Source organism: Dermacentor silvarum, chromosome 9, assembly GCF_013339745.2.
Source record: "Dermacentor silvarum isolate Dsil-2018 chromosome 9, BIME_Dsil_1.4, whole genome shotgun sequence".
In the NCBI taxonomy this organism is placed as follows: Eukaryota; Metazoa; Arthropoda; class Arachnida; order Ixodida; family Ixodidae; genus Dermacentor; species Dermacentor silvarum.
Window position 1 is genome coordinate 71,292,591 of NC_051162.1, and position 19,762 is coordinate 71,312,352.

The following is a 19,762-nucleotide window of genomic DNA, read 5'->3' on the forward strand; positions in this document are numbered from 1 at the left end:
CCTTACTTTATTGTTTTTCACAATGTCATGCACCAGGCATAATTTTCAAGCCGCTGCAATACACGAAATAGTTGATTTTCTCAATTTGATGTTCCTGTAGTCAGGTTTCGCGTGGAGTCCACATTCTGTAAACTTAACAAAACTAACTAAAGAACTGCGAATTCTTAATCTTTTCTGCAGCTGTAGAGTTTTTGTGATTCTGAAGTTGCAAGAATTGAGGTGAAAGTTTTCAATCAGCAGGAATAAAGTGGCGTCTGAAAGGGTTAACTTCAAGTCCTTGCTTCACTTGATCTAAAGGACGCCTGGCATGAACTTGGCCAGGACGCTCACTGAGTTTCCTTCAGCACGTTCACAACAGGCGTCATTTATATCAAGTCAAGCATGGGCTTCAAGTAAATATACATTTCTGAATACGGGGCTGAGACTACATAACAAAGGTAATGCTTCAAACCTTCTTGTGAATTATCTTTTAGAGCTTTGGCATATCTACCTAAAGTGTGCCATAGTTGTACATTGATAAAACTGACGCCAATTTTTCATAATCAGGCACTAACATTTATTAAGAAACCAATGGCATTGTGCTATTGAAGCGTCACTAGCATAATCTTCAGGGAAATGGTTTTTCACGACAGTCAGTATGAGTCTTTTCAGATTTTTGGCCTACATACGTTGGTTTTCTAAAGCGAACATCTTCCTTTAACACTTTCGCCTGCTTTATTGTTATCGGAGGCGGTGCTGAGCGAAATTTCACCGCTGATACAAACGTGCCAATATTCACCACTAGACTTCAAATCACAATAGTACTGAAGTGAAATTTATATAAAACACGGCAACATTTAACCATGTGTTGTGGGAGTGTGAAGCCATCGGCTCCGCCTTCAGCTAGGATAGGTGGGCTGCGCTTTCGGGCAGCCCCGAACTCAATGACCAAACCTTGGCCGTCCAGAGTGCCCGCGATCGGGCCGTCAAGCTCGGCTTGCCGGTCCCTATGTGGGACTAGCCGGTGACGCGGGGTGTCCCCTGCGTTTTCTCTGGACCTCAATAAAGTTATTTCACTCACTCACACGTGGCGAGGCATCCCGTGGGGGTTAATTGGTTGACTCCGACTTGCGGTTCCACTCAGAAGTCATGGGTTCAGTGGAAACATATGATTCCGTACTTAGTTCAGGCTTATCTGAACTAACAAAAATTACGCGCTAAAAGAAAGGTTAGTAGTGCACTTCGACGTAGCAGTACTCAATCTATTTCCTCGTGGTAATAAATTAGGTGATTGAAGGCTTTTCAGACCCGAATTGGATGCTTTTCTCCTTGCAATACTTCATAGGCTCCTTCGTGGTGTTTGAGGTGTGTCAAAGCACCGACTATTGCACTACTCTCAGGATTAATTGAAGACCTCGGTTATAACGGTGATCCAAGAAATGCACCTCTGATGATACACAATGCAATGATTGATTTTTTGCGTATAGTCCTTTTTTTAATGCTTACCTTCTTGTTATTTCTCTATTGGCGTTGATAGTATGTGTAGGTAAATGAATAATAAAATAAGTAAAACACTCTCCGTGAAAGTTCACACCGGCTCAGGCTGCGTTGCCTGTGGTTACCAGACTAGATAACCTTTATTTAAGAGTTCTTGTGGTACGCCCTAACTTGCAATGCCGGGAGCGCTCGATAATCGCTGGGGTGGCCAAATGCAGTTGAAATGTGTCGCAAGGCTAGTCTATTTCATCGTATACCATAATGAAGCCTAGGTGTCACCAGCACACATCGGTGGTGCAAAAGCACCAGACACAATGCGCTCCGAATGCCGCGTTTGAATTCCACAGGCCTACATTACACAGGATTCAGTAATTTTCAAGCAAAGCTTGTATTGCCTCACCAGACTCGGTTGTGGTGGTGGTGGTGTCACGCTAAAACCGTATCAAAAACCGGTCGACAACTTGCGTCTCGTTCACTTGGTATATGCCAAAATTGGCATGGAAGGGTACGAATGTTTGACTAACGTGACTGACAGGTCATGACATCAATAACATAACATGCTCGTCAGTTACGTCACGATTAAAAATAATAAAATCACGTGTGGCGCATACCCGCGTTGGATATGTCGGTATGAACCAGGGACAAGAAAGAAAGAAAGAAAGAAGGAAGGAAACCAAATCACCAAACAAATTATCAGGGGCGTTTGGTGTGTCGCGGGGAGGGAAAGGGAAGAAAAGGGGGTTGGCGCACGCTTCGCCAGGCTTCCTACGCCTCAGATCAGTTTCGGTGCCCGGATAGGAAGGATGGCGTGGTGTGTTCTACCGAGGAGCAGGCACGTTTGAGCAACGCCGCCACGAACTCGCTCGGGAAAGGGCTCGTCGCCGATGTGCCGATTCGAGCATGAGGGCTAACGAAGCGCATGCGAAACGTCAGCGAAGAGCCGCGGGCTCCGAGTTGTGGGCACACGACGCGGAATGCCTGCGACGGCGTCGTCTTGCCAGAAGCCTCGCTTACCCCCATTTTCTCGACTGGGGAAGGGCTGGTGATTTTGTTAGGGAAGTACGTCCAATGTGTCTGGTTTGTTTCCGCATGGTTCACATCAATATTGGCACGTGTACTTGTTTGTCTTTCACCTGTGACCGCTTTTCACCGGCTAACAATTGTTAAACGTTATCGCTCGGCGCAGGACGCGCCTGCATGCATCGGAAGTTTCTCGAACGTTATCGATACTTCTATCCGTTGTCTGTTGTCACCTACGCTTATGTAATCTGATTGTATGAGCGACGCGAGAAGCACGCATGCTGTAGTATTCAACGCGCAGTAAGACGAGACTGTAGAGAACAAATTGGGCACCCCATCCACATCACGTGGTGTCGCTCATTGGCCTGGGCCGGTATTTGTAGTTTCTGATGATAATGCCTTTTTGTGCTTTTCACGCTAGGTGAGTGGTCAGAGCGACGGTCCGCTCACGTTATCAACGGGATAAGCCGGCCGTGAGCGGTGGATGATAGGACTAGTACAGAATAAAGCATAACGCATTGCTACAATATACCGGTCCAAGGCACCACCGCGCGAGCCGTCTACATAGTAACAGCGATTGAAAGGCTTTTTAGTGTTTTTTGCAGACGCCCCACGGGAAATGAGCCCGGAGTTATTCCTTTACAGGGTGTCCAGCTGTTTAAACGTGGTCGCGGCCCTTGCAATGTTGATTAGTAGATGTTACCGCATTGGAATTTGCCACGCTCACTTTATTTAGCTTTTTTGTCGGTGACCATTTTTCATAAGATTGTCACTGTTATTCAGGGACAATTCAGTGAAGTTTGTAAGGAGACATGCCTACCGTGTCCGAAAGTTTTGAATGTTGTCACCCATTTTGATAGCGAAAGTATTGTCGAGTGAGATTACGTGTGCGATGCCAATGTTATTGTACAATCTCGAATGCAAGCGAGCTTGCATTAGAGATTGGGCAAGAACACCGTCAAGCGAGCTAGCCATGTATATACAGGGTGTCGCAGCTATCACGATGCACGATTAAAAAAAACAGGAACGGCGTTATCCGAAGCAAACCTAGTGCGTATTGTTTCCAATACTGTGGAGTAGCCGCCAGTTATTTTTTCGTTACTGAGATTTAATTAAGGAATTGTAATTAATTATCTAACCCGAGAAGTACTATCCTAATTATCAAAGTGTCAATGAGAAGATTGTAGAGCAACATGAAAAACTCCCGATACAGCTTTCTGTTGCTCAATACGTGCTACATAAATGTGTTTTTGAGCGTGAAAGAAACCTGTGAATACACGCAAAATGCCTCGAGCGGCCAGTCGCGCGGTAATTGTGCGTGTATTCGCGGCAAACGCAGGCAACGTCGTTCTAATCTTATTGTATGGAGTCCTAGGGAAGCGTACATATCCACCATGTCTTAAAGATGTTGAATCTAATATGTCAGACGTACTCGCAAAGTAATATGTAGTAATCCGTTGGAAGTATATTAACTATATGTTGGTGCTAGACCAAAATTGTATTTAGACACATTGCTTAAATAAATACGAAGAGTCAACGCCCCAGTCTTACATTTTTTAAACTTTTTTCTGACAGGAAACAACGCGCTCGTTTATTCAGTACGCAGGCACAGAACGGCAGGTGATTGCTGGAGCCAGTTTGGAATCGCTTAACGCATTCGTCAGATCAAAAATGGTGACATTTCAAAACACCGACGTGGTGGTCTATATGAGCGAGTAAGTTTCACTTTTTGTCTGCGTGGTTAGACTTCGTTTCAAGGAGAGAAAAGTAAGAGTTTATCAAAATGGCCTAACTATTGAAGAAAAAGCACGAAAAAATGTCACACGTTATATACCAGATGCGCTATGTCTATTGAGTAAGTAAGGCAAGGCGGATGTCAGGGTATTGCCCTACTGGCATAGTGACATGGTCGAGTGCAGTTGGAAGAGGCCGCGATCCGAGCGGAGCTCCAGGGATGTAGAGTAGCGCAATCTAGAGAGGGACCGGGAGCAAGTAGACTGAGAAAACGAACAGCACACTCCAAAATTCATCAGACTCGTCATGCGCAAATGACTTGTCACACGGAAACATCTGACCTTATGCTCAAGGGCACAAAGTGAATATGGAAATGCGCAGTGTGTATATATATATATATATATATATATATATATATATATATATATATATAACCCACCGGGGTGGATGTTCGACATCCGCCCCTAGGTTGGTGAGTGCTGGTGCTGGCTAACAGTCCCAGGGTGCGTTCTAGTTGTACAAATATAAATACTCCTAACAGTGGATGGGAAAACGGCTCCGCGGTAGCTCAATGGTGAGAGCATCGCACGCGTTCTACGAAGACGTGGGTTCGTTTCCCACCTGCGGACAGTTGTTTTTTCATCCACTTTAATTTCTGGTAACTTATCATTTTCTTTAGTTGAATTGGTGAGTACAAGTGATTTCCCCTATATGTTTCCCTTGGTGTCATTGATTGTTAGCTTCTTATGATATGATGAAGAAAAATCGGGCCCCTCAGTTCTCTTTCTTCTCGTTCATGTATATATATATATATATATATATATATATATATATATATATCCGCTCTCTCTCTCGAACAGCACACTCCACCATTCATGAGACTCGTCATGCGCAAATGCCTTGTCACACGGAAATATCTGACGTTATGCTCAAGGGCAGAAAGTGGATATGGAAATGCGCAGTGTATATATATATATATATATATATATATATATATATATATATATAGAGAGAGAGAGAGAGAGAGAGTGGAGCTCCTGGGATGTAGTGTAGTGGGAGCTATAGCCCACTCCACCATACATGAGACAATGTTTCGGCCGTCAGATCCTTCGTTATTCTATCGGGCGACAGCCCCACCACACAAGCCTAGAACGGTGATGATGGGTATGTAAAGATAAGAAGATGAAGCGTATGAATAATGCTCGCAATGCATAAATATGTACGTATATGTGTTTTCCACAACAAGAGAAGTTGGAAGTTACCTAACCATAAAGCAAGCAGGCAAGGAGACACAATCTCTCCAATGCTTCACGGCATGTTTAGAAGAAGTAATCAAGCGTTTAGATTCAGTTAATGTCTGCTATATATATATATATATATATATATATATATATATATATATATATATTAAAGGAAGAGCAGGCGCACGAAGCAAAGGAAAAAAAGTTGCAGTGGCTTAGCTCGGCTATGCCAGGATATACGTAGCGTTAGCAAAGGTTCAGCTGATTATTCTTAGCTTTCCTGGTTGTCTCCTGCGCTCAACCGCTAATTTCCAGGCAACTACTTCGGGATCCGATGAGTCAAGCTTCTCCGTTCTTCTGCGCTGTTGAGCAGCATTTGCGCTCTCCTTCTCCATGGCTATACCACACTGGCAAACGCCAGTCAGAAGCGCAGCGGCTCCAGCGCAGTGTCAGACGGCGACTGCACAGCGAGCGCGCGCCGGCGCCAGTGCGTCTACCACGGCTACGACGTCACTCCTCTGGAATGCGCAGACCGGCGGCGGTGAGTCGCGCGCGGCAGCGGCGGAGTGCGCGAGAGGTGCCGGCTCCGGTGGCTCCGGTGCGCAAGCCGTGTGACATCACTGATCCTTGCGCATGCGCAGCACGGCTCTTGATGTGCCGCGCGAAACGGGCTTGGCTAGGCCAGTGTAGCTAACGCTACAAAAACATTCATTGTCCACGTTTCGGCCGGGGTTCGGCCTTCATCAAGAGAGTGATTGCAAGCACACAGAGCTCAATTTATACATAACCACAAGCGCGTGTGCATTTAGCTACGTCATGCATACCAGCACGTATATTGACTCATCGAGAGCTCAACGAAAACAAAATGATAACATTGGCGGCATATCTGCTTGCTTCACTGCAAATGACGTGGAAAGACGATATTCTTCTGCCGCCCCTCATACGTAACGCCCTCTCTTCTCCCCACTTCCCACCCCTCACGCTCTTCCCCTCCCCTCTCACTCCTTCTATGATGGATGCATTGGAGGTTTTGCTGAATTAAATTCAAATTTCCCGCGTTCGCCCTGCTCTCGCGCCATCTGTTGGGACCCTTTATTACGGCAGGCTTAAAGCCGGCTAGAGCCGCAGCGTCAGTAGGCTTGTTGTTAACGTGTAGCGTCTCTGCGACATCATTTCTAATGGCTCTTCGACACGATTTCTAACGCGTTGATTTTTCATTTACTAACGTAAAACCCAGTCCAATGTGTATTCCTAATTAAGTGGATGCTGCGGATCACGGTTAAGCACATATATTTTGCTTCAACTAGGCCTGACTTTTCCTTTGTGTTGTATAATATGGACGTGTATGAGCGCGTGCCACCAGTGCTAGTAGCTTGGTTGGTTTTGGCCGGGCGGTTGAATCGGTTTTGGCCGGGTGGTTGAATCGAGTGTTAGAGCGAAAGACAGGCAGACTACGTTTTGCGCGTTTAGGTAGCCCAAGAAAGACTATCGTCTTAAAAAAACAAAGAAAAAAAAAACGTTCATTTCTTTTTCTGATCACAATAACTATAGTCCGATTCTATACTACCTCTGTTTATAAGGTTGCTGAGTGAGTGATATTCATGAGAGTATACAAATTTCTGCATTCTAACAATGTAATTTCTAAGGATTAATATGGATTGCCGCCCTGAAAATCTACGCAGGCAGCTTTGCTTGAAATTCAAAGGAAATTTGCTGGCGCAAGTTGGAATCAGCTAGCGCAAGGCAGGGGTACTTGGAGGTCGCAGAGAGAGGTTTCGTCCTGGATTGGACATGAATATAGGCTGATGAAAAGGAAGTCAGCGTTTCTCGTAAGTGGGTCATTACTTTCCTAAAGAAGTGACGTGTAGGAGACAGTTTAGTAGGATTTAGTAAAAGTGTACTGTAGCTATAATAATACGCTTCATGCTGCTGTTGAATCTTGTCGTTGTTGGACGCCGCTGTCATCTATATCCTTTATGGCATTGAAGCCGCATTCTGATTATATTTAATTTCGTAATTTTGATGAAAAGCTTGTTGCAAGTCATTGACCATTCCACCTTTCACATTTGCAGATGCCCGATATCAACACGTAATGCGAATGGCATAACTAGAGTATATGCATCAGGCAAGTGAAGACACATGCACATATTGGAGGGAAAGAAAAATAAATGCTATCCGTGGTATACTGTAACGCAATTGAGATTAGTTGTTTCTTATGGAAAAATGAAAGCAAATGTACGGCAACGCTCATCTTCTTTCTGGGATTTTACGTCCCAAAACCAGTTATGATTATGAGGCACACCATAGTGGAGGGCTCCGAATTAATTTTTACCACCTGGGGTTCTTTAATGTGCACTACAGCGCAAGCACACGGGAGTTTTTGCATTTCGCCTCCATCGAAATGCGGCCGCCGCGGCCGGGATTCGATCCCGCGATATCGTGCTCAGCAGCGCAACGCCTTAGCTGACTGAGCCACCCCGGCGGGTGTGCGGCAACGCTCATTCAAACAACAAAAGCATTATAGCAGCAGCAGAATATTGTAAGTATAAGGTGTTTCCACGGTGTTTCCACAAAGAAAAGGTTTCCACGTTACGTTTTGTTCTTGTTTTCTGTTTACACAAAATAAAAGAAACGAACTTGAGAAATTGTGGGAAGAAATAGTCGTGGCAAGATTGCTTCCACTTTTAAGGTGTTTATACATTTGTTCAGACGCATGTCTTCACAGATGTAATAGACCATTGCATTGAATATGAAAATAACACTAGGAAGAAGGGTTGACGTACGAAATTGCAGACAACACTGAAATGAAAGTACTTTGGCACCAGGCAGTAAAGTTGTATTTTGCGGGTGTGGTGCTCCTTTCTCCTTGATGTTTAAACATGACGCACTGGCTCATTGCGAACAGCAGCTTATATATATATATATATATATATATATATGCAGGGTGATCATTACCACGTTTTACGGAACTCTTAGAAATCGCCTGCTGCATGTAACAAAATAGAGAGCGGGACGTTACTTGCTCGCGAAATCAAAGCAACTTATGAACAAATTAACAAAAATGCGGCAATTATGTTTTGAAATATTTACCTTGCAGCACATAATGCAATTTACGAATTCTACCCAGTGAGCTTGCCAGACGTATACACTTGGAATGAATTTCGATACTGACGACCGTTTGGAGATATGCGCCATCAAACTGCCGTAAAATGCACTGTTGTCCCACTTACTTTTTTTAAGAAAAGGCTCTTTGTGCATTGAAGCACAAAAGTAACTGAAACGCCCATGTATTTCGTCCCACACTTTGGGAAATAATATCTCGAAACTGGTGTCATCATGGAAATTCATTTCAAGTGGATACGTCTTGCAAGGCCTCCGGCTACACTTCGTAAATAGCAATATGTTAGTCAGTTTGTGTTAATTAGTATAATATGTGTTGCAATTTGTCGTGCTACTAATGTGCGCCTCTTCGAATGTGTCAGCTCAAGCACAAGAATTATGTTATCTGCAACAGTCAATTTTGAAAAATTCCGCAAAACTCCGAAAAAATGTCACCCTGTACATATATATGTGTGCGTGTTTGTGTGTGTATAAATCAAAGGGAAGCACAACGCAGCTAAGGTAAGCATCGGGGAAAATGGTGGTAGTTGAAATTGAAATGTAGAAAATAATAGTGAAAATGGCTTTAGTGGCGCAGGCTAGCCCTCCCAGGGCCGGGCGTAGTAAATATAGAAACACTCAATTTAGTGGACGGATTAATAGCTGTTGCGGATGCACAAAGAGTAGTGCGACGCGCGAGTGATGCGGAGTGTGTGTGTTTGGCTCCCACCGGCGGCACGAAATGTGTTCATCCACTGTCACGTACATTGGCTTTGTTATTTTCTACATTTCATTTTTAGCCCCGGCTAATTTCCTCGGCTCTTTCCTTCGCTTCACTGTCGCTTGGCCTCATGTGGTCCTAAAGATGTGTATATGTGTATCGATGTATGATGTATATATATATATATATATATATATATATATATATATATATATATATTGTACTGTGAAATAAGAAGCAGTGGGGATGTGGCTATGGGAGCGAGAGCAACGACGAGACATAAACCTTGTTTCAGTGCTCGATCGGCTGTGCTGCCTCTCGCTGCTTTATCGTTCTAGTCGCGAATGCTGACTTCCCCAAGTGCTTCGTGACATTTGGTGGAAGGTGCTGGACCTGTTGCGAACCTGGATCTCCGAAGCCGGACAATCCTTCTCACATCTCCCATGCCTGAGGAGACTGGTCCTACCGATCCACCCCCGGCACCGCCTCCGGTCGTCTGTCCTGGTGCGCCACGCCAAAGGTATCCTCCCATTTTCAATGGCGCTGACGATCATGACGTACAGGACTGGCTGTCATCGTACGACCGAGTGAGTACCCACAACAAATGGAATGACACTGAGAAGCTTGGCTACGTATCATTCTACCTTTCTGGGGTCACCCATCCTTGGTTCCGCAACCATGAGGCTGACTTTTCTACCTCGACAGCATTCCGAACGAAACATCAAGACGTATTCGGTCACCCTGCTTTGCGCTAACTTCGGACTGAACAACAGCTTCGCTGTCATGCCCAACAAAGGGGCGAAAACTTTACCAGCTACATTGAAGATGTAGTTGACATTTGCCGGCGTATCAACCCAAATATGACCGAAGAGGACAAAATCAAGAACATATTGAAAGGCATAGACGATGACGCCTTCCAAATGCTCTTGGCAAAGAATCCTCAGACGGTCAACGACCTCACAACGCTTTGCCAGAGCTATGAAGAGCTACGCAAACAACGGCTTTCTACGTGCCGCGCTTCCGCTCCGGACGTCGCGCTTTCAGCTCTGAGTGACGGTGTCAGTGCTACTCCTTCCAGCTCAGCACTCTTCGACCAAATCAAGCAATTTGTACGAGAAGTGGCACGCCAACTCTCTCTTCTGCCAGCCAGTGAAGCGTCCGAGTCGCCCTTGTCTCCCGATCTCCGTCAGGTGATACAAGACCAAGTCGCTACCACCGTACCACTTGCTCATAAACCGCCTCCTCCGCCTGTTCCACTTAAGTACGCTGCCGTTGTCGCGAATCCAAGGCCTCCGTCTGCAGCTATTCAATCCAGACCTACCTGCGCCTTTTCCTCACATCCGCAAGTTGCTGCAACATATGCACCTAAAATGTTGTCGCAGTTTCACCCGAAAGGCGAAGCATCAATTGCGATAGCAAATTTGTAGAGAGCTATACGGAATAAGGATAGTAGTTTTATCAGCTGTTCAAAGTTGGACATGCAGCAGCACCGGCAACACACAGAACTGTTGTCGACGCCGTCGCCGTCGTTCCCTACTCAGAAGGGCGAAGGCGGCGAGCCGAGCGACGGGGCTGCGACGACCAGCGTGGCTGGCTTTTGGAACGACACTGCGCGTGCTGAGCTTGCACCCCGTGCACGCGCTGCGCATCTTTATTTTTCTCTTTCTTTACAGCGCCGACCATAGCGCTCCGCGCTGCGGCGTTGGTGGGCGCTACAGGGCCTCCCGCCCAGACGGAACGGCGATACATTGAATGCCAGGAAAGAGCTTCAAAATGGTCCGGGGTCAGTCCAAGTAGCGAGTCCGTTGGAGGCGAATGGAGCTGGCAAGTCTTTCCGGTGGACGAGGCTGCGAGTGGCGCTGCGGACGCACGGTACACAGCACGCCGGCACGGACAGGGTGAACGCAGACGCCTCTGCAGCAGTTGACGCAAGCCGTGTGAAACGAACGGTGACCGGGCGCTGCCCGTGGCGGACACGACAAGACACAAATTCGATCGTCATACCCGCGCACACGCGTGAGCTCTGGTGGATTCAAATTGGTCACGCGCTGGTCTGGTCTTGCCCGACGCGCTGTCGACGTCGCAAGCTGCAGATCACTGTGCGCGACGCCGACCGTGCCTCGGGAAGTGGATCCGGAACGCGTTGGCCGGTGTGTCGGTCTTGCCACGGCCAACGGCCTTGGGCGTGAGTGGCGCTTGAGACAGCCAGGAAGGCGTCGTCGGACGACGCTCGATGACGACACCGGTGTGGGGTTTGGAAAATCTGGGACAACCGGCGCAGCAGCAGTCGAGTCGTGTTTCTTGGCGAGCTGTAATGCGGGCACGACGCGAAGGACAGGTTGAGGTGATGGGCGCGAGACAGCATCACGACTCGCGTCGCGAGATGGTGGTGGCAGTCTTTCTGCCCTATCAGCGTCGCGCGACGATTGTTTCCAGCCTCCAACGTCCGGCATGTCAGAGTAGTCGCTAGAAGGGCCCAACGGCAACTTGGCCGAAGAAGAGGACGGGGAGCGCAGGGCAGGGAAGAAGGTCGCTGCTGCTGCTGCGTCGCTCTCGCTGGCTGGTAGGTGCCGCGGTGTAGCGACAGCTGACACGGTCGGAGGCAGCGGAGTCGTCACGGGGAAAGGCTCGTGCGCTGACTCGGAGGCTCGCTCAGCCGGCAGCGTGTACAAATCCGGGGAATGGTTGGTAGAACGCCGAATAGCAGGAACGACGTCGTTGGCGCCAGACCCGATGGCGTGAGGCACGGTAGCCGGCGTTGGGTCGGCGATGTCTCCACTGTCGCCCGCCATCGTTGAGGGCGAGAAAGGAGATGACCTGGCCGGTGTCATGGTCGTGACGATACCCTCGGCGACAACATTGGGCGCGTACCCGCACGAAAGAGACCCCTGGAGAGAGCCGGAGGCCGAGAACTGTGCGGTAGCGCATCGGGTGGTCGTCGAGACGGTATCGGGGCAAGTCGAGGGAGGAAGGCTTGCCTGATGGTGGCGAACGGGCGCAGGAGCAGACGCGTCTGGTGCTGGCGGTGAGGGCGCTGGCAGAGATGACGCGCGCACCGCGCGGTCTACCTCTGGAAGAGGGTGGTAGACAGCGCCGAAGAAGTCGAGCACGCGCTGCCGCAGTTCGTCGTACGGGCGCGGGCCAGGCGATGGAACGCCGAGGTGGAGCTGGAGAGCAAGTGGCAGGACGTCAAGGAGTACTGCGTACTTGAAGTCCTGAATCCAGATGTGGTTAAGCTCCAGAGCAGCCTCGAATTGGGCGAAACAGATGCCGACGTAGCTGGACGAGAACGGCGGCAGTGGCGGGTCGAACTGGGGCTCCGGCCAGTGAGCCATGGCAGCGTGTCGCTCGGTGGAACGCGCGTTCTCCCGGGTCACCAATGTAGGAGGGACGTGACGGCGGCTGTACGAGCCGTGCCGTCGTTCCCTACTCAGAAGGGCGAAGGCGGCGAGCCGAGCGACGGGGCTGCGACGACCAGCGTGGCTGGCTTTTGGAACGACACTGCGCGTGCTGAGCTTGCACCCCGAGCACGCGCTGCGCATCTTTATTTTTCTTTCTTTACAGCGCCGACCATAGCGCTCCGCGCTGCGGCGTTGGTGGGCGCTACAAGCTGTTCAAAGTTGGACATGCAGCAGCACCGGCAACACACAGAACTGTTGTCGACGCCGTCGGCGTTTTGCCCGCGTTCGCACAAAACGCGCGCGGCGTTGGTGACTCTTGCAGGAGCCTCTGGGGGCGGCTCGGATGTTTTCAACGAGATCAGAACGGGACACTCGTCGAGCAGCGTCGGAAGTCTTTGCCACCTTCTTTGAAGTCTTTGGCCCCCCCCCCCCCCCCCCCACGGCCTTTCGCGTGTCTGAAGAAGTCGCGTGTGCTCTACATATATGGTGATTGTAAAGGAGGAAAGAGACGCTTAATTCTGCAGCCTTTAAGGGAGCACGGCGCAGAACGCGCGTTTGTTCTCCGTCGTGCGTTCACGCCCCGTGAAAGCGCGCGTCCCTCGCTCCCTTTCACTCGCACACACAGCGTTCGGCGGCGCACGGCGACGATTTCATCTCCATTGACGTCATACGGAATCTCACGGCGACGGCGACGCCGACGACAGAAATCTGCTTTGGAGTGTCCATATAATTGCTATCGCAATAAAACAGCTACTGGCCGCCACAGCAGCCCGTGCGCCCACCTCGCCAATATCTCCATCAGTCTCAGCCTGCTGTTCTCAATCCATGGCGCACATATGACAACCGCCCTATCTGTTATTCGTGCGGCCTGCCAGGGGATGTAGCGCGGTTTTGCCGCCGGAGCGGATGGTATCCTTCGGATTCTCCGAGGGCACCAAGCAACGGTTTCGACTCTCCGTTCCGCTCCTGCCGCTCAGCACTTCGAAGCCTCACCTCCTGCTTCCCACACCTTCACTACCCGTCGGTCTCCGTCACCCCGTCGGCGTTCTCTGTCGCCGCTTGTCCGTCGCCCTGAAGCTATCCGAGAGGAAAACTAAGGAACGCAGTTACGGAGGCACGAACTGCGATCTCAACGTACTCCTCAAGCCTTAATTTATTTCATGCGAACGTCCTTGAAGTTTATGCTGAAGACATTGCCGTTCATGCTCTTGTAGACACGGGAGCAGCAATATCAGTGATTTCTAACCAACTTCCTCTTCAACTAAGAAAAGTCGCGACGCCATATTCTGCCGTTTCATTACGCACCGCAAGCGCTGCGCCGATTGAACCCTTAGGGAAGTGTACCGCGCGTGCTGTTATAAGCGGCATATTATACCGTGTTGCGTTCGCTATTTTGCCCCGCTGCTCCACGCCATGATTTTAGGATTGGACTTCCTCTTATCTCATCATGCCGTTATAGATGTTGCCCGTGCTGAACTCGCTCTGTCGCCACTCGGCACCAACGTTTTTGAAGATACTCATGACGCTTCCCGTCGTGTGTTCGTCACCGCGGACACCGAGATTCCTCCATACTCTGCCGCACTTGCACCAGTTTCCTGCGTTGGGTTTTCCGACTCTACTGTTCTTTTCACGCCGTCTAAACTTGTTGCTCGCCGTCACCCCTTCTTACTTGCTTTTGCCCTTCTTGCCATTCGACAAGGTTCCAACGCACTTTATGTCTCGAACCTGTTTCCTTGCCCTGCTAGCCTGCTCCACGATGAGTGTCTTGGTTATGCTGATGCAATCGAACCAAGCTTCCTTTATGATGTGCCTGACGACCCAGCTTCTCCTCAGGTTGACGCTATGGCCCTTGAAGTTTCTCCTGCGACACTGCCGTGTGACCCAACGTTTTCTCGATGTATTGATCCCAACCTCACTCCAAGTCAGCACGCCCAGATCGTCGATCTCCTTGACCTGTTTCGCTCGTCATTCGACCTACAACCATTTCGCTTAGGCCGTAATTCCACTGTTGTGCATCACATCGACACCGGCAACCATGCGCCTTTACGCCAGAGGCCGTATCGTGTATCCGCCACGGAGCGTAGCATCATCGCTGAGAACGTTGGAGACATGCTCCAACGCGGTGTCATACAACCTTCGCACGGTCCAAGGGCTTCCCCTATAGTGCTTCTTAAAAAGAAAGATGGCACAATTCGCATTTGCGTGGACTACCGGCGCCTCAATAAGATCACCAGAAAGGACGTTTATCCACTACCCCGCATTTACGACGCGCTAGACTGCCTCCAGGGCGCGGAATTCTTCTCATCTTTAGACTTACGATCCGGGTACTGGCAAGTGCCAGTGGCTGAGTCAGACCATCCAAAAACGGCCTTCATCACACCCGACGGTTTATTTGAATTTACCGTGATGCCATTTGGCCTGTGTAACGCGCCTGCCACATTTGAAAGAATGATGGACATCTTGCGCGGCCTCAAATGGCAGATATCCCTGTGTTATCTGGACGACATCGTCATCTTTTCACTGGACTTTCCTTCTCACTTACTTTGACTTGAACGCGTCCTGAAATGCGTCGCCGATGCTGGCCTCCAGCTTAACTTGAAGAAGTGTCGCTTCGCTGCCCGGCAGCTGGTCATCGTCGGCCATGTAGTGTCGAAAGAAGCTGTACTCCCTGATCCGGTGAAACTACAAGCTGTTGCCCAGTTTCCACGACCAAAGACCTTGAAAGACCTGTGCAGCTTCATTGGGTCAGCGTCATACTTCCGCCGTTTCATCTGCAATTTCGCCACCATAATAGCACCTTTAACGCAGATTCTTGGTGGTGACCACAACCTTTCGACCTGGTCACCGGATTGCGATGCCGCATTCATGAAGCTACGTCGTCTCTTGACGTCTCCCCTAATCCTGCGCCATTTCGACCCAAGCGCTCCAACAGAAATCCACACGGATGCCAGTGGCGTCGGCCTTGGTGTCGTTCTCCCTCAGAGAAAGTCTGGCTTCGATGAGTACGTCATCACCTTCGCCATTCGTGCACTCACTAAACCTGAATCAAACTATTCTGTAACTGAAAAAGAGTGCGTGGCTATAATTTGGGCCATAAACAAATTCCCCCCGTGTCTGTGTGGCCGCCCATTTGACGTGATTACTGATCACCATTCGCTGTGCTGGCTGTCGCTCTTAAAAGAACCATCCTGGTCGTCTTGCTCGATGGGCCTTTGACTGCAAGAGTACGACATTCGAGTGTTGTACCGTTTTGGCCGAAAACACTCGGATGCGCATGCCTTGTCTCGTTCGCCACTATCAGACGAGGTTACCTCCCCGAAGACCCCATTGTCCCAGTCTTCCCTTGCTGCCACGGATATCCTTCTGGAGCAGAAAAAAGACCCTTGGATTTTGTCAATGCTCAGTTTCTTGTACACTACATCGACCACCACTACCAATCGCGCCTTAAATCGCCAAGCACATCACTTCTCCATTCGTGACGGGCTCTTGTACCGTCGTAACGACCTCCCGGACGGCCGCAAATGGTTGCTTATCGTCCCTCGGCATCTACGTTCGGATATTTGTGCAGCGTTCCACGACGATCGCCAGTGCGCGCATGCAGGTGTACTAAAGACATACGCGCGTCTACGCCTTCGTTACTACTGGCGAGGGATGTATCGATTCATCCGTCATTATGTCCGCTCCTGTCTCGTTTGCCAACGCCGCAAAGATCCCCCTCGTCGTTCAATCGCTCCATTGCAGCCTTTGCCTTGCCCAGCACGTGCTCTTGATCGAGTAGGTATCGACATTTATTGACCTCTGCCTACCACATCAGACGGCAACCGCTGGGTAATCGTGGCCATCGACCATCTTACGCGCTATGCGGAAACTTCCCCTTTGTGCAGCGCTTCCGCACGTGACGTCGCCTGGTTTCTCCTGCGCCCCATCATCCTTCGCCACGGAGCTCTCAGGGAACTACTCATTGACAGAGGCCGCGTCTTCCTCTCCGACGTCATCGAGGCTCTTCTCAAAGAATGTCGCACCATTCATCTTACCACTACTGCATAACATCCGCAGACTAATGGCATGACCGAGTGATTTAATCGAACTCTTGGTGACATGCTGGCCATGTACGTTGCATCGGACCAAACCAAATGGGACCACGTTCTACCATTTCTGACCTACGCTTATAATACCGCCACGCAGACTACCACGGGATTTTCGCCCTTCTTTCTCCTGTACGGACGCGAAACCTTTTTCCACAATGGACAGACACTATCCTTCCGTACCGCCTTGACAACACAGAAACCACTACCTTGTCTGAAGTTGCAGCACACGCAGAAGAATGTCGCAAGCTATCACGTTATATTACGTCAGAAGGCCAGAAACGCCAGAAGCACCATCGAGAAACTTCCCATGCTCCTGCATCCTATGCTCCTGGCTCGTTAGTGTGGCTTTGGGTTCCAGCTCCTACCCATGGACTGTCACCGAAACTCGTGTCGAAGTACCAGGGCCCATACCGCGTGATCAGCCCAACGTCTCCAGTCAACTATATTGTTCAACCCCTCGAGCTATCTTTGGATCATCGCCGTCGAGGAGGCGACATTGTGCATGTCCAGCGTCTCAAGCCGTACTATGATCCGCCTGTCTTGTCCTACCCCTAGGTCGCCGGGACGGCTCACTTTTCCGCGGGGGAGATAACTGTACTGTTAAATAAGGAGCAGTGGGGATGTGGCTATGGGAGCGAGAACGACGACGACAGATAAACCTTGTTTCAGTGCTCGATCGGCTGTGCTGCCTCTCGCTGATTTATCGTTCTAGTCGCGAACGCTGACTTCCCCAAGTGCTTCGTGACAATATGTATATATATAGAAAAATGAAAAGCACAGCTCCGCGGTTATCATAGGTTTATTACCCAACAGTTTCGGCCGGTGGACCGGCCTTTTTCAAGGGATGCAGGAAATTCTCGCAACCGTCTCTTTATATCTTCAGATAGAGAAAGAACACGCAAAAAAAAAGCGAGAAGGGAGAGGGAGCGGAAGAGAAAAAAGAGAAAAAAAAACTTTGAGGGAGAGAGCCGATGGCCAGAGAGATTACTTGTAGGTAACGGGGTTCTGCATGACGCGCTCCTGTCATCATGGGCAGTGAACAGGTCTTTGATACGGTCCACATTACACGCGCTTTGCCCTGATCAACCATGGTGCACGGCGCATTCCCGTCAACAGTGGCAGTGAACATGTCATTCGGCTCCCTCCCTCATGGTCTTTTTTCTATTCCCCTCTCTCTCCCTTCTCTCTTTTTTGGCGTGTTCTTTCTCTACCTGAAGATATAAAAGGACTGTTGCGAGAATTTTTTGTATGCCTGACCGAAACTGTTGGGTAAATAAGACTAAGATGAACGCGAGGTTGTGCTTCATATATATATATATATATATATATATTTATATTTATATTTCTACATACATACATACATACATACATACATGTATTGGTGCTTCAACGAGCTGGGCTGTGACACGGAAAGAAGACGGCAATGTGGCACGAACGCCTACGTTCAGTGTTTCAAAGACAGTCTGGCTTTGGAAGGAGAGAAGCATGTGTACGATAAAAAAAAGCGTGCTATCGTGGCCTAATGGTTAGAACACGCTGCTGCTGTGGTTGAAAGCAGATGTTCGATTCCAACGTTGGTCATGTGGTAATGTTTTGTAAAGTAAGGGGAATATCATATATATGCACATATATACATAAACTTGAGGAGTCACACGTAGTCATAACCTATGAAGCGCATAGTTTCACATGTAATGGACAGATAGATTTCGCAGGGAAGTGCTATAACGCTCACGCATTGAAATTTCTAACATCCGCCATCTCATATTATGCTTTCCCAAATGGGTTTTGCATATTTTGGCACAGAATAATTTGCAGTGGCTGTACGTAGGCTGTCAGTTTGGTTAATTGCACGACATGCCCAACTGCGCTGCCTACTTTTTCTTGACGTTTGTATCATTTGCACGAGGTGCGTCTCTAATTTCGACTGTGCTGTTCCTGTATGTAAATATTTATATTATTCACGTGCATCATTACATTGCCTTGACCCACCGTGGTTGCTCAGTGGGTACGATTTTGGGCTGCTGAGCACGAGGTCGCGGGATCGAATCCCGGCCATGGTGGCCGCATTTCGATGGGGGCGAAATGCCAAAACACCCGTGTACTTAGATTTAGGTGCACGTTAAAGAACCCCAGGAGGTACAAATTTCCAGAGTCCCCCACTACGGCGTGCCTCATAATCAGATCGTGGTTTTGGAACGTAAAACCCCATATTTTTTTTTACATTGCCTTGAGCTTGCTATCAATTTCTTAGGCTCTCCTCAATGTTTCAAATGCCTAGCTCAGTATTGGTGGATCTTTACTGAATACTGAAGGTATACATATCAGAGGGAATATTTTTAAAGCGCCGAAAAAAAAATATCACAAAGAAGAGCCGCATCATAGGACTAAGATTCGAATACACCCAACTGGCCTACATCGTCAAATTTACGCATTTGCGTTTGCTGTTATTGGTACCGATATATAGCCCACGTTCATGTGGTCGTTCCATGCCAAGTTCGCCGTTCAAGTTAATATACCGGGTGTGTTAATTAATGCATTATAAATTGCCTAAAATAGTAAAGATTGTAATAGAACACTGGAAGAGCGTCATCCGAACAGGTTGTAACCATTTCCATAAATGCAAAATATTAACCCTGCTAATTTCTAGCGCGTAATCAATTCCGCCAAATTTCACATAGAAAAGCGAAAGTCAGCAGCCGAACAACACAACTGGGACGCACAGTAGACGGGCCATAAGTGGCGTGTTGCTGGCGCCACACCGCCTGAACAGGCTATTCTCGTCACTCATGGGTGTCTACCGCGGGTGTCACAGCTGCGCTCTTCGCATGTTGATTTTTGCTTTTCTGTGTCGAATTGGCCGAAATTCATCAATATCGAAACTTTTTTCTCGCATTTCTGTAAATGATGACGAGCTCTTCAGATGGCGCGCTTCAATTGTCGCATTAAATGTACTAGCGTGGTTCTTTTGGCTATAAAAAGTAA

At 48.7% G+C, this 19,762-nt stretch overlaps 1 protein-coding gene across 1 annotated transcript in view; it reads left to right on the forward strand.

Annotated features, from left to right (window-relative positions):
- The window catches only part of LOC125940352 (uncharacterized), a 51,624-nt gene extending 43,983 nt beyond the window's left edge, over window positions 1-7,641 (forward strand). Inside the window, exons 8-9 of the mRNA XM_049656434.1 lie at window positions 4,072-4,211; window positions 7,544-7,641. Coding sequence (XP_049512391.1) covers window positions 4,072-4,211; window positions 7,544-7,604 — 201 coding nt within the window. The 3' untranslated portion in view covers window positions 7,605-7,641. The remainder of the gene's footprint in view (window positions 1-4,071; window positions 4,212-7,543) is intronic.
- The last annotated feature ends 12,121 nt before the right edge of the window (window positions 7,642-19,762 follow it).